Source organism: Ascaphus truei, chromosome 7 (assembly GCF_040206685.1).
Source record: "Ascaphus truei isolate aAscTru1 chromosome 7, aAscTru1.hap1, whole genome shotgun sequence".
NCBI lineage: Eukaryota > Metazoa > Chordata > Amphibia > Anura > Ascaphidae > Ascaphus > Ascaphus truei.
In genome coordinates, this window is record NC_134489.1 from 66,842,824 (window position 1) to 66,856,614 (window position 13,791).

The following is a 13,791-nucleotide window of genomic DNA, read 5'->3' on the forward strand; positions in this document are numbered from 1 at the left end:
TGATTTTACTTTATATTGGTGCACTGTTTTTTTTTTAACACTACTATCTATGCATCATTTTTTTCAATGGAAAAGGGATGCATGAGAGGCAATAGGGCACGCCATATCAGAGCAAACAAATTTCTTGTGTTTATTAAACGCAAAGCAATAATATAATTTTCTTATACAATAGACTGTACTGCATGACATAATTTGGGGCATCTTATTTGTATACAGTCAAGTCACAAATAATTTTACATTTGAATATTATTCCCCAGAATAGTGATAAAATGAAGGCATAGCTATTGGGGCTCTTGTCTGGACAAAGTTATGGCAAAACAAATAATGCCAGATTTATTGAGTTCTATTGAAGCATTGTACTTCTTAATAAATAATCTTACTGATTTATTTTTAAACCAACTTTGTCCTAGTTTTGTTGCAGGGAGAGCTTGAAGTTTACCAACAGTTAACCTCTGGCAGTAAGAAAAACGCACTAGATTTTTGATTCTGCATAAAAGACCAAGGAGTTATTTACCACACACAAGCTGTGAGATCTGCTACGGTATTTAAAAAAATAAAAAAATAAACTCCTGAGCTGCGTTTAAAAGGCAGGATGTTGCTGCCTGAATGTTCCTGAACCAGCAAGAGTGGACGGTCACAGGAGGATTGCCTGGGATTCACACCCAGCACCCTCTGGGATATTTTCGGGGCTCGGTGCAGGGAAATGTGCAGGGCCTCTGCGCTTACCTTCTGCAGCAGTATCTCCTCAGCCTCCCATCATCATGGCTCTGCGACGTCAAATGGCAGAGCTATGATGATGGGAGCCAGGATGAGGAGATGCCACCCTAGAAGGTAAGAGAGTTACAGAGGCCACATGCTCCCCCCGGCAATCAGTTTAATTATTGTGGGGGATAGCATGGTAGCTCTCTAAGCAGAGGGCACCACCATCAAGCCGGCCCTGCCAGCACCCGGCACTGACCCAGGCTTCTTGTTACCAGAGGGATTTACCTGGGAACAGCAGGGACTCAAAACCTTGCATCACAGAGAAGCCTGCAAGGAAACAGGACAGTAGTTGCCCAGAGAGACTTCCTGTGAACAGCAGGACTTCACAGCCAGCAACAGAAGCTTGCCTGGAGACAGCTAGGACCCTTACCTACTACCAAGATAAGGACTTTAAAAGCCGGTTTATTTTGGGCTGCACTGCCTAGCTAAGTGCCTTGATAAATAGTTTTCCCAGCCCTGGAAATAAAGTCTTTTATGTTGGTAAAGAACTACTGTGTGGACTCCTAACTGACGTCACCTACAAGGCCAGCCTGTCACACCCATATTATTTTGTTTAGTGGTTTACAGCATAATGAGAAGGAAAAGAGAAAGAAGGGGGGAATATAAACCTTATACTTATCAGGGTATTTGTCAGATTAGGAATTTAGTCATCAAAGTAGTAAGGAGGAACAGGGGGCAGGTACAGGGAGCCATATAAGGGGAAAGCGGGAGAGTATACATCAGTCATAGAGAATTGGACATGTCATGGTCAATCATTTCAATGGAGAAAGCACAAATGTGACTGTGTGGGGAGGACTGTAACATATAAAGTGAGTATATGACACTCATTTTTGGATCAACAACTCGGGTTAAAACCGAAGCAAGGGCCTTTCAGCTGATTTAGCTCACACTGCTAGAGCTCCTGCCTTGAAAAGCAGTCATTGTGGGTACTAATTCTAGTCCAGTAGGGTTATATGCCAGTACGCCATTCCAGTCATTAGGTGCATTAGGCTTATCAACTCGTTATAGTTGGAATGGAAATCCTTTTAGGAAGTTTGAAATGACTCATTTAAACATACTTTGCATAGTCATTAGCATATCTTCCAGGGTACCTCAGGTACAAGCCAGAACAAGCCTGTCTCTCTAATTTATTTGGGGGAAGGTTTGAGGATATATACAACTGGAAACACTGCTAAATTGAAAAAGTCTCATGCTCTCTCTTTATAATCCGACACTGGGATTGTCAATAATAGAAAAAAAACGTTAGCCTTGCCTTTTTAAGATTGATTTGTGGAAATCGGCAAGCAAAAGGAACTGCCCGATTCAAGGCGGATGCAAATTTGCAAAAACAATTTGCCCATCTATAGAAATAACTGTAGATCGTTGGATGAGACTTTCAACTCTACGCAAGCCCTTCTCCCTCCACCATGTAAAATCTTGTTTGTTGAGGCCCAGACGGAACTGAGAGTTACAGAATAAAGGCAGCATGGAAGAACCAGTGGAGGTAAGGTCATATTTAAGGTTATCTTGCTCCCAATTTTTAAGTGAATGCAGAATAATCACATTAGAGGTGGTGATGGGAAGTATTTAACCCCTGGGGAGCCACAAGAGTGAGTCCAGACAAAGAAGGATTCTTCTCTTTCTATATTAACCCAGACCCTTGAACCTCTGTCTGCATGCCGAAGGACCAGTTGGCTCACATCGGCGGCCTTGTAATATGAGAGAAAGTAAGGAATAGCTTGACCCTCCCAGGTCAATGGTCTAACTAAGATCTTATGTTGTACTCTGGGTTTCCTTCCTCCCCAAATAAAGTGAGAAGTTTGCTTTTGTAAACTAATAATATCTGAATTTTTTATTGGGATGCGAAGAGTGCAAAAAAGAAATACATTTTTTGGAAGGAGGTTAATTTTCCCAATCCAGGAAATAGCAAATTTGTTCCATGCTTTCAAGCTTTTAGACATTGTTTTAATTAGGTGGGGGTAGTTGGCTTTATATAACTGTTTTTTAATTTTATTTAATACCTAATTATGTCAACTAGGACTTTTGCCATCTGAAATCCAAATTCATGGAGATGAGTTTAATCATGTCATGTGGCAAATACAGAGCCAGTCCCTCCAACTTAGTTATTAATCTTGAGGCCTGAGAGAGCTCCAAAACTGGACAGAAGATGAAAGACATTATGGAGAGAGGACAGAAAGCCTACCGAAAGAGAGCCATGTTGTGGTTGGAGGCTCCCACCTGGACACCTGAGATACAATCTGATCATGCAGGCCAGCAGTTCGATATAATGAGCAAAGAGGAGGGGAGAAAGAGGACAACCCTGTCTCATACCATTGTGCACAGTGATTGAGTCTAAAGTGAATATCACCAGAAAGACATATCATTACAGTCAGATGTTTAGCTACTACCAGGAATTTGTGTGGTACAAAATACCATAGGCTTGTAGAATCCCAAATAGGAAGAACCAATCAACTCTGTCAAAGGCTTTAGCTGCATCCAGTGTGAGCATTAGCCTGTGGGTTCTATCGGTATTCGTCATATGTATTCAAATTATTATGTGTCTAGTGTTTTCAGATGCTTGCCTGTCGGGAAAAAGGCTATCTGCACTGGATGGATAAGACTAGGCAGGAATTTATTAAGTCTGTTAGCCAAGACTTTGGACAATATCTTAATGTCTGTGTTAATTAGGGAAATCGGTCTATAATTTGAGCTGTCAGATCTTTGCCCCCTTTTGGGATCAACACAATATTTGCTTGCAATGTCTTCTTTTGGGATGGGATTACCTTATAATATATAATTACAGAGCTTGGTGATGTAGGGAACCCGGTAAGAGAAAACCTTTGTATAATACAAATTTGAATATCCATCCTGATCAGGGGTCTTGGGTGGTTTTAGATTTTCCATAACTACTTCCTCGTCCATTTTCTCAATGTTCATCCGGGCCTCTTTATTTAATTTGAGAATCTTACAGACATTTAATAGAGTGTCAAAAGAGGATCTGAAGTCACCTGTTTAATTTGCTTTATATCCATCATAAAGCTTGCTGTAGTTTTGACGTATAAATATTTTTAATAGGGCTGTAAAAAATATTTCACCAGGCTCATTTAAAACTTGTTTGCATATTTACCAGTATATTTGACATCAATATATCTACTGTACTAGTAAAAGAACATTATATCTGCATTTGAAAAGCAGCCTTCTTCACTTTTCTTGTGGCTGTGAACTTATTACCTATTTCTTTATGAGCCCTACCTGGAATAAATGGTACTTCAAGATGAAATGGAGTGTCTTTCCGTCGTGGTTTCTTTGGCTGATCAGCATTTTCTGTTACTATTTGGTCATGTAACATGCTGGAGGACTGAAGGTTATCATTACTACAAATAAAATCACTGCCTGCATGTGCAACAAAGCAAAATACAAAGAAAAATAAAGTAATAAAAACAACTTTGTATAAAAGGAACTTCTCAGTAAGGTTAATGTTTAAGTAATACATTTAAAGCATATATATACTGCATACATTATCAAGATGGCCAAATGCTTTTACTGTAGATTAGGAATTAGAATGATAACAGGATGTTGTAAGACTCACACTGGGATCACAGTAATGGTAAAATATTAATTGCAATTGAAGAAAAAAATAAGAAAACATACTGATGCATTTTGGCAAGTAAGAAAGCTGATTAAGGCCCAGTTACTAAGCTCCACACTTAAAGCAGCAGTTCATTTTTTGCTTTTTATTTTTTTTACTAACATTAAGAGATCTCTTCTTCCTCTTTCCAACGCAATTTTTTTAATCTGATGCTCCATTCAGGAGATGTACTGTAAGCATTTGAAATATTTAGTGTCTGGGACGTTAACATGGATCTGTCCCCAGAGCCCTGCAGTCTAAAGTTTACCATGGGGACCTCAGGTGCGAGAGATTGCCATGACTTACTGTAACACTAAACATTGAAAAAAAATAAGTAAGACATGTTCAGATACTAAAATCATATAAGCTTCTGGGGTAGATTGCTGCTTTAACGTGATATTAACCTAAGTTACCGTGACATTAATAGGAACACAATATTCGTTAAAGTTAGTAACATTGCGTTAACCCATATTTTCACCCTTCATCCTTAAACAGCATAGCACTAGGAAAAAACTCTATATTTAATACCGCGTTGTGGGATGAGCCTTGGGCTACGGCCCCGCTGTCTGCGCTGCACGCGCGCCTGCCAGGCTGGCGGCGCGTGCAGTCGAGTTCCCTGGTCTGCAGTGAGCTGCAGGGGGAAAGACATGGGGGGGGGGCGTGACGGGGGAGTGACGAGGGAGTGACGGGGGCGCGGCCATGACGTCACCCGGCAGGTTCGTCCTCATTGGCTGAAACGCCAGGTGCTGGCCTAGCGCTCCGTCACTAGTTCTACTCACAATTTTCATGTCTGCCTGAAAAACCCTGGCAGCGGGTCCGGCCCCATTGAAACGCCATCAATTTGTGGATTTTGCCATCAAATTGTTCTACAATTCTCAAACATCACTTACAAATGTTAATGTCTGGCCAATGTAATTCTCACACTATTGTGTACGATTATACGAGTCTATAAATAAGCCTAGTTTTGACTGACAGTTGAGGCACCGGCAATGAATTTGTCCAGAAAGGCCTGATATTGTTTGTCACAACAATTAAGCACTATCTTGAAGGCAAACAAAAATGTAAATACTGAATACATTGTCCAGAAAGGCCTGATATTGTTTGTCACAACAATTAAGCACTATCTTGAAGGCAAACAAAAATGTAAATACTGAATACATTGTCCAGAAAGGCCTGATATTGTTTGTCACAACAATTAAGCACTATCTTGAAGGCAAACAAAAATATAAATACTGAATACCATTTGAACTCTCACATTATTGTGACTTGAAAGAAACAAGTTTAATAATATTACAAACTGCAAAACACTTCGATATAACAATGACAATCTGTCCGAAAGTTGAAAAACTAAATGCAACAAACAAAACACATTCTCAAGAAGGTTGTGATGTATGAATAGTTATACTGACACGTACAGTAGATACCATGGAAAAACAATCAGAAAGCTATCATTCAGTGAATAAAGATTACTGCCACCTACATGTCAAAGTAAATCTCCAGGTTGTTGTTGCTGTACGGGGTTGTTTGTTATCATGGTTACCAATTTATTTGCTTTCTAAATATTTAATTTCTCTGAAATAGTTCAAGCAAATTGTCTGAACATGTTGTACGAGCTGCAAAATAATAAATCTAATGTGTTTTTATCAAGAATCTGGTCGATGAGATGTACCGTTTATTTTTTGTCACTTCACAAAAACAATCATTCCAAGATTGGGTCTGCACCGATTTGGTTGAAACTTCTGGCAGATATAAGTTAGGATAGCAGAAAGGTACCCTTAAAATGTTATTAGAATTAGTTAAGGCGTTTGGCCTGTGGAGAGCGAACACAGGAACAAAATAACAGACAAATAAAATGCACACCCACAGTGGCCACAAAGTCTAGTTGATATCTTCACTTGATTTGCTCACTCGTTCAATTTACTATAACGGTCATTGGTGATAATAGGATGCAAGTGATAGGAAAACTATCCATTATCATAAGAATCCCCAATACACTAAACTCTGTTAAGATTAACACAGGAAAATAATTGTTCCTTAAGTCATAGCTAAACTTGACTTTACACCCAGGAAGACCTCTAGTACAGACGCCTCGATCGCCCCCGGCAATCAGTTTCATTGCTGTGGGGAAGAACTCTGGGCCTCTGTAAGCGCGATACAATTTCTTGAGGGGGGATATGCACCGTTGCACCCCCCTGGTTGCGCTACTGCTGTATATGTGCTAACATGTTTAAGTCACATGTGCAGTATAGATTTGCAATGTAATGTTAAGCCTATGCTAATGAGACCTCTTCCCCAATCTCTTCCCCTCCCCCTCCTCCTTCTCTTACCCCCATCTCTTCCCCTCCGACTCTAACCTCCCCCTCCTCTTTCCCCCTGACTCCCTCCTTTAACCCCTCCTCCTTTACCCCTTCCTCTTCCCCCACCCCCCCTTTAACCCACTCCTCCTCTTCCCTCCCTTTGACGCTCCCCATCTTCCCCTCCACCCCCTCACCCCCCCCCTCCCTGCAAAACAGCGAGAGAGCAGATCATTCTGAGGATTAATCATTTTGAACTCTGTTGCTGTTTCGGATGGTGAATTTGGAAGCAGCCTTGTCTGAAATCCAAACACAATACGGTTAAACTGGATGCAAACTCATCCGTCCATCGTTCAGAACCTTGGCCCTTTATGAGACATTTTGAATATACCTGTATAGCCGACAAAGTAATTGTTGTTTCTAATAAATGTGATATTTTGCTAACTAACTATACCACACTTACAGAACTTGAAAATTTGAACGTATAAATGTAGGGATTTAGTTAATATTATATATGACGAATCCAGCTATGATTAATTTTAAATTAGTTGTTGCAATTCCCTCCATCCCTCTTATTTACTTAATTTGTTCCACTAAATGTGCAATCTGGTCCACATGCCACTGTTATAATGCAAAAGCACAAGTTAGTAAGAAACTTAAAAAATAAGCATTGAACATAGAGATGTGTGGACTGGCCGCATTTTAGTTCACAATTTTATGGGGGGGATTTCGTAGAAAATTTGCAAATGTAGGAAAATGTCATTTTTTTTTTAAAGTAAATTGGCAAAAATTGTGATACTTTGCACTTGGTCATGTGACACTGCCAATATTTGAAGCGAATTTTGCAGTTCTTCGAAGAATTTTATTTCACCAAAAATACAATTATTTTTGCCAAGGTTGTAAACTTTTGCGAACATTTTGCACATCTCGAATTGAGAGACACAGAGTCAGTTACAGGATATGAAACTGCATTAATACAATGTAACAGAACAGTACCTGAACAGTACCTGTCATTGAGGGTGCGGTGTAAACGCTTTCCTTCCTCTGCTTGGGAGACACATTCTGCAATGAGATATTTAAAGACACATGCATTTGCATTGAGTTGTAACAACTTAAGCTAAATACCTACAGTAATTGGCATTTTTTTAACCTTATACGTAATGTGAAAAGGATGCACGTGTATTTGACATACAGTACGTTTTATGGCATATGCTTCACATTAAATACGTATAACTTTTCTAACAAATGTCTCTTACGTCACATCATTTATCACATTACATAAAGTGCTTCACTCACACATATGTGGAAGTGTCCAGTTTCATATTAGTCCACATGTGATGCTTATAAGAGCTACAGTATATACGGTGCATGTTTTATATACTGATGCACTCTCCCAGCTGCTGGGTAGCACCATGGTCACCGTATACTTTTTACAAGGTTTGTCAATATATGTCTTATGGAAAAACTTTTAGGGGGTGTCAGTCATTTAAATATACTTTGCATATCTCAGGTATATAAGGTGTGCTCCTTTTTGAGCATTTGTGTCTTTCCAATGTTATTATCTTTCTCTCTCTCAAACTTCCGGGCGAATCAAATGTACAGATGCAGCGGCTGTTATTCGAACAAATCACAGAGCCGTTTTCGTGTGCGCTGCTGTATTCCACGCGGCATTAACGCGGCCAATCACACCAGGCACGTGTTTATCGCGGATGCTTTGTTTGAATTACATGGATTCTGTTTCTTTGTGTGCAATGAAATGAATGAATTGTAATGTGTACAGCACTGTGCTACTGTGTCAATTTCAGGTATTTAAAAACCAGAACACTAAAATGCCATTTCCTGCACTCACGTCTTAAGGCGGTAAGGTTGGAAGAAATCCCGCGCCATGACATGGGTATTCCGAGGTATACAACGCGTGAAGTGTTCGAATAACGGCCGCTGCATCTGTATAACCAGTCCTTGTCGGATTTCGCAGAAAGGGTGGCCGGTTTCAGGACAATTCCCCTAAGAATTTGAGGCTTGAATTTTGACACATTGCCTATCTCTACATCTTACAATATAAAACCTTAACGTTGCACATCTCAAATCGAAGCCCAGGAGGCAAGTACATTGATACATTGGGGAATTCACAAAGTTGCGATAGCAGGTATCGGAACTCGATTAGTGTTAACTGCTGTTAACTTGAATAGCAGTGTACACTGATCATGTTCTGATACATATTATCATGAATGCCTAATTCTGTGCCTTTCATGTATTTATATTCATTAAAGCAATAGGCGCGCATAAATCCTAGAGTTTTAGTTTTGACTGTACTCTGAAAAATGATTTGATGTTATTTTTGACAAATTGGTTTTGTTTTGTTTTCTGACACCAAAAGCAATGCCTCTTAAGTGCCTATTAAGCATGAATAGAAAAATGATTAATTGTAAAATATGATGTAGATGTGAGTCATTTATTAGAAACTAAAAAGAGAATTGCACAATTGGAAGAATAATTGTTCATCTAAAATAATTGGATATTTAATTGATGCAAAATAATTTGGATTTGATTTGTGATAAGTAGCTGAAATGATACAACAAAGCATACACAATAAATATTAAAAGCTGAAATTGTAAGTTGTTATAGTTTCCATATACGTTATAGAAAACAGAGTGTGACTTCAACTCCCTGTCGCTATATTTGGTGTGAAAAAAATGAAGTATCAAGGCACATTATAACGCATCCATAACCTTTTTCTGCCCTTCTGGGTTGAAAAATGTGCTCTCTCATCATGTAATAGTACAGTATGCCAACTCCTGCTATGGTCCGTATTAAATATGCTACAAGCCCACTTTCCCATTTAAGAGAAGATTTGAGTTATTTTCTCTTTAGTTACAGCACCAGGAATCAGCTTCACAGCATATAATAATGCAGCATTTCATTGGTAGTTAGTGAAAAATAAATAATGGAATAAAAGATTGCTTTCTGCAACAATAGAGGTTATATTCCATATAGTAAGTCACCTTCCGGCTATTCGAATGAATAGGTCATAAAGGTGTCCTCCTGTGCCAGAAGCACTGATTAGTAAATATGGACCATGAACCACAATTTAAAAATAGCTTTGGCTCTGCAGTTGGCTTTTAGTTAGGAATTTTGCTGAGAGTACAGTAAGATTTTTTGTTTGTTCTAGATTTCTATCCAAAACCAACCACTTCTGGAATTTTGGATTCAATGGGTCTTAAAGGCTGGCTCAAGCAATTGGACTATGTTACTCAAGGGCCTAATTGTTGACACTTATGTTTATACCTTCTTTAATACTATTTAAATACAGTATTTAATAAATCTTGCATTGCATGCATCATGCGTATACGTTCAAATATTATGTAAAAGGAAATGTATCTTCTAAGACAGGGGTGCGCAAGCTTTTAATGTCATGCCCCACCTGCTCTCCGGCATCTTCTCATCTCTGCAATGTCGCGACATCATGGCAACATGTTGCCATTTGACACTGCGCTGTCATGTCAACGGGTGTGACGATGGGGAGGATTTGGCCCGGGATTAAAGGGGTTACACCCCAATTGGCCACCCTCTACCCTCACCTGGGAAGCAAGGGGTTAACTGGACTGAGGTCCAGAAATGTGTATTTACCTCGCTTCAATATCCAAATGCTTATTCCCCTGTGTAACTGTATTGTGTTATCCTAGTGTTTGCACCCACACATACACTAGGGTTGCTGCGGGAGGGAAAGGGTTAATGTTAAAACAGTGATTCTAGCCCTTTGTTTAAATTACCCTCAAAGATGCCTGCCTACTAAATGCAAATGGTCAGGAGAGCGACCAAATGGTTAGGAAGCTGGAGTGGGTTGTGAGCGTTATAACTCACACTTACAAACCCTCTGATTCAGGAGGTCTGGGGCATTGGGTGTGAAATCTAACACCAGGTGACAAATGTCCACTACCCAGGGGTCCCTGCTTCAAAGAGATTTATTGATGGGGGCCAGGGGTGCGGTGACCCAAGGAGAGATCAGAATGAGTGACCTTATTAAATATAAGAATATTATGAGATGTCCTCGACTGAACATGCTAAGAGTTACATACACTGGCGACACACTTTATTCGAGCTCGGCTAGTCCCACGAATTCGGGTATACCCGGGTGTATTGAGGTTTGTGACTGTTTTCTGCCCGAGTGCATTGAGGTATTTTCCAGGCAGGGATTGAAGCATTTTATTCCCGCTGGCTGCAATACTGCACAGTATATATATATATACTGCATTACAATTCATGAATTTATGCCATCTGGTAGACACGCGAAGCATTGCAGCCTATTAAATCCTAATCATTATCATTTAACAGATCAGCCGCCCGTCAGCCAGGCATGAACCCAGGCTGGGAAGGCAAACGCAACGGGGCTTGTCAGAGGTGAGGAGCGGCGCATTCCAGGTATCTGCCAGGTACATACTGGGTATTTGCTCGAATAAAGTGTGTCGGTGCAGTATGTGTATTCGTGGGACCAAGCCCCAACTAACGAATACAGACACCTGAGGTTTAACAGATTCTAAGATACATATATTAATATCTCTCTTGATTTTAGTATTACACGGTAATATTTAGTCTCATTGGGAGCGTCATGCGTGACGCAATGTATTAATATGGATCGCGTGCCAGTACGTATTACTGAACTGAAGTTATGAAGTTATTTACAGTGTATATGGGATTTTGAATCTGTTCTGAAAACTGCAGACTCCCTCTGTTATGGTAATGAGCAGGAAGGACATCCTGCTAGAATTTACATAGCCTGGTGATCAAAGGCTAAATTGCCTAATTGTTTATGCTGGGCCCAGGAACTGACTAGTTTAAGTGTGATACTTCACACTAAACAATGGAAGCCCAAAATCTGCTTCAAAGACTTTTTCTAGCCTTTTCGGCATCTAGGGTTAAGAGATGAGTTTGACATGGTATTTAAGTCAGAGTCCCCCCTTACTCAAATGTCCTTCATGTGTCTTCATTACCTGCCTGTCTTGCTGTGATGTCAACTGAAATATGGAAGAAATGGCCCATCCTGTATCCTGATGGCTTTCTTGTCATAATCTTTAAGTAAGTGTCTATATTTTGCCTGTTATTTGTATATCTTTTGTGTTCACCTTTATCAAGGAATAAATTATATTTTATCATATCTAAGTCTCGTAGCAGTTCAACCCAGTTATATATATTTTTTGGTGTATTATTAATAGCCTGTCACAAAGCTTCCGTCACAACGGGCCATTGCCCTCAGAAGATGCAGGAGGAAAAGCTGGAGAGAAGGTAAGAGGCAGTAAGAGAGGGCCTGCTCTCTCCCACAGCAATTAGTTTAAACGTTGTGGGGTAGAGCAGGGGTGCGCAAACTTTTCCTCGTGCGCAAAACCCCTGCCGGCACTCTTTGGCACCTCGGACCCCCCCAACCCCCCTTTCGGCCCCGGCATCAAATGACACGCGGAGTCATGTGACGTCACGTTGCAGCGGCATAATTTGACGCCGTGTTACCATAAGGTTGTGTCGCTGAAATGGAAGGTAAGGCCGAACTCATGGTGGTGGCGTCGCTACGTGCGCGATTGTGTCCACATGCACTTCAAGGACTCTTACCTGATTGTCTAAGGTAGTTCTTTAAGTGCCCGCAGTGCTGCACGCACCGACGCAGCTACATTTTGCCGCCACAACAAAAATTAAAATTGGGGCTGCAGTCTTGTGACGTCAGCGTCACGTGAGTGGGTTCACACCCCAATCGCCGCGACCCATCCCCTGCAGCTAGCGCACGCATCGCTGGGGCTGCAGGAGTGTGCGCGAGGGTGCGCACAGAAGCGTGTGCCCGAGACACCACTGTGAGCTTGGCCTTAGTGTGTTATAGAGGCTTCGCGCGGTCACCTGGCATTTAATTTAAATGCCTGGGGGGAGAGCGCAGGACCCCTATAACTGTCGTGCCCCCCCCAGTTTGCGTTCCCCTGGAGTAGAGCACAGGGTCTCTGTAAGCACCGGGCTTGGTTCACACACCCTTTAGAAAAGGTTGCGCTGCCATTTGGGGGCACGCCCCCCAGGTTGCGCAAACCATGTTCTAAGATTTTTCATCTAATAAAGCAATTTTTCACTTTTATGTTTTTAATCCATTTTTCTGAAGAAGGATTTCATACTTATTCCCTGAGCATCAAGCATAGAGCTCGGACAACGGAAGATTGAACCAGAATACCTTTGATAGGATGGGTAAATAATCCCAAAATAGTAGACAAACTTACTTCTTCATGAGTGCTGGTCATCCTCTTCTCGTCTATTTCTATGTGAGGAAAGAAAACATTATGTTATCTTCTACATCTAAAATTGAAAAGTGTCCATCCATCAGTCATGCTTTCTATCTCCTACAACATTTGTGCTCCCCGTCCATATTTTATGTCCATGGATAGCTATTCACACTTTCCTTCCAGAAAAATGATCAGTTTTTTTTAATATCCAATATTTTCCCCCAAAGTTTCAGAATTTTTTTTTGTGTCCACTCCCCTATTACTGGGTTATTTCATTGTCCCCTCTGGAAGTATTATACATTATACCATTTAAAACAGGTACTTAACCACTACTACATTCTTCAAACTACAGGCTGTTCATCTGAAATTCGTAACACTTGTGGCTCACTTGGGTTACATTCCAGGAAGCGCTCGTGTCATTTATTTTTTGGATTTCTTTCGGTGACCGAGTTTCAATTACGCTTCTTGTTCTACTTCCTAGACACTGTGTTTCCGTCTATTTTTCTTGGTACCGTACTCAATAAAGATTTCTATCCACCCAGAAAGATAATGCCAACCATGCTTATACACACAAAAGGCATTTTAAATTGACCTAGGACCTAAATGATGCAATATTTATTTTGATGCAAAACATTTGCTATAAAATATTTTCCCAAGCTATTTTTAACTTATCATACAAAAATTCATGCAGGGGCAGCATACTTTCACACAAATGACTCAAAGTTAATCACACTTGCAATAGCATTAAACTGATACTTACATACAGTGTATAGATATTAAGGGTGGGAACTCTCAATCGTGTGGTGTTTTGGATGTGGTTTTAATTCTAAACAAATTGTGTTTTTTCTTTGTTTTTAATTAAACCTATGGGGGAAAAAAACTA

The 13,791-nt window shown here is 40.3% G+C and overlaps 1 protein-coding gene across 5 annotated transcripts in view; it reads right to left on the reverse strand.

The window, feature by feature from the left end:
- Positions 1-13,791, reverse strand: part of PPP1R1C (protein phosphatase 1 regulatory inhibitor subunit 1C) — a 50,605-nt gene that overhangs the window by 15,520 nt on the left and 21,294 nt on the right. The window contains exons 3-5 of one of the 5 annotated variants that reach the window (XM_075606768.1): positions 12,906-12,943; positions 7,671-7,725; positions 3,994-4,134 (exon numbers count right to left, since the gene is read on the reverse strand). The exons of 1 other annotated variant lie outside the window; for it this stretch is intronic. In XM_075606768.1, coding sequence (XP_075462883.1) covers positions 3,994-4,134; positions 7,671-7,725; positions 12,906-12,943 — 234 coding nt within the window. Of the gene's footprint in view, positions 1-3,993; positions 4,135-7,659; positions 7,726-12,905; positions 12,944-13,791 lie in introns of all 5 variants that reach the window. 3 more of the 5 variants (XM_075606771.1, XM_075606769.1, XM_075606770.1) reach the window with 3 other exon arrangements.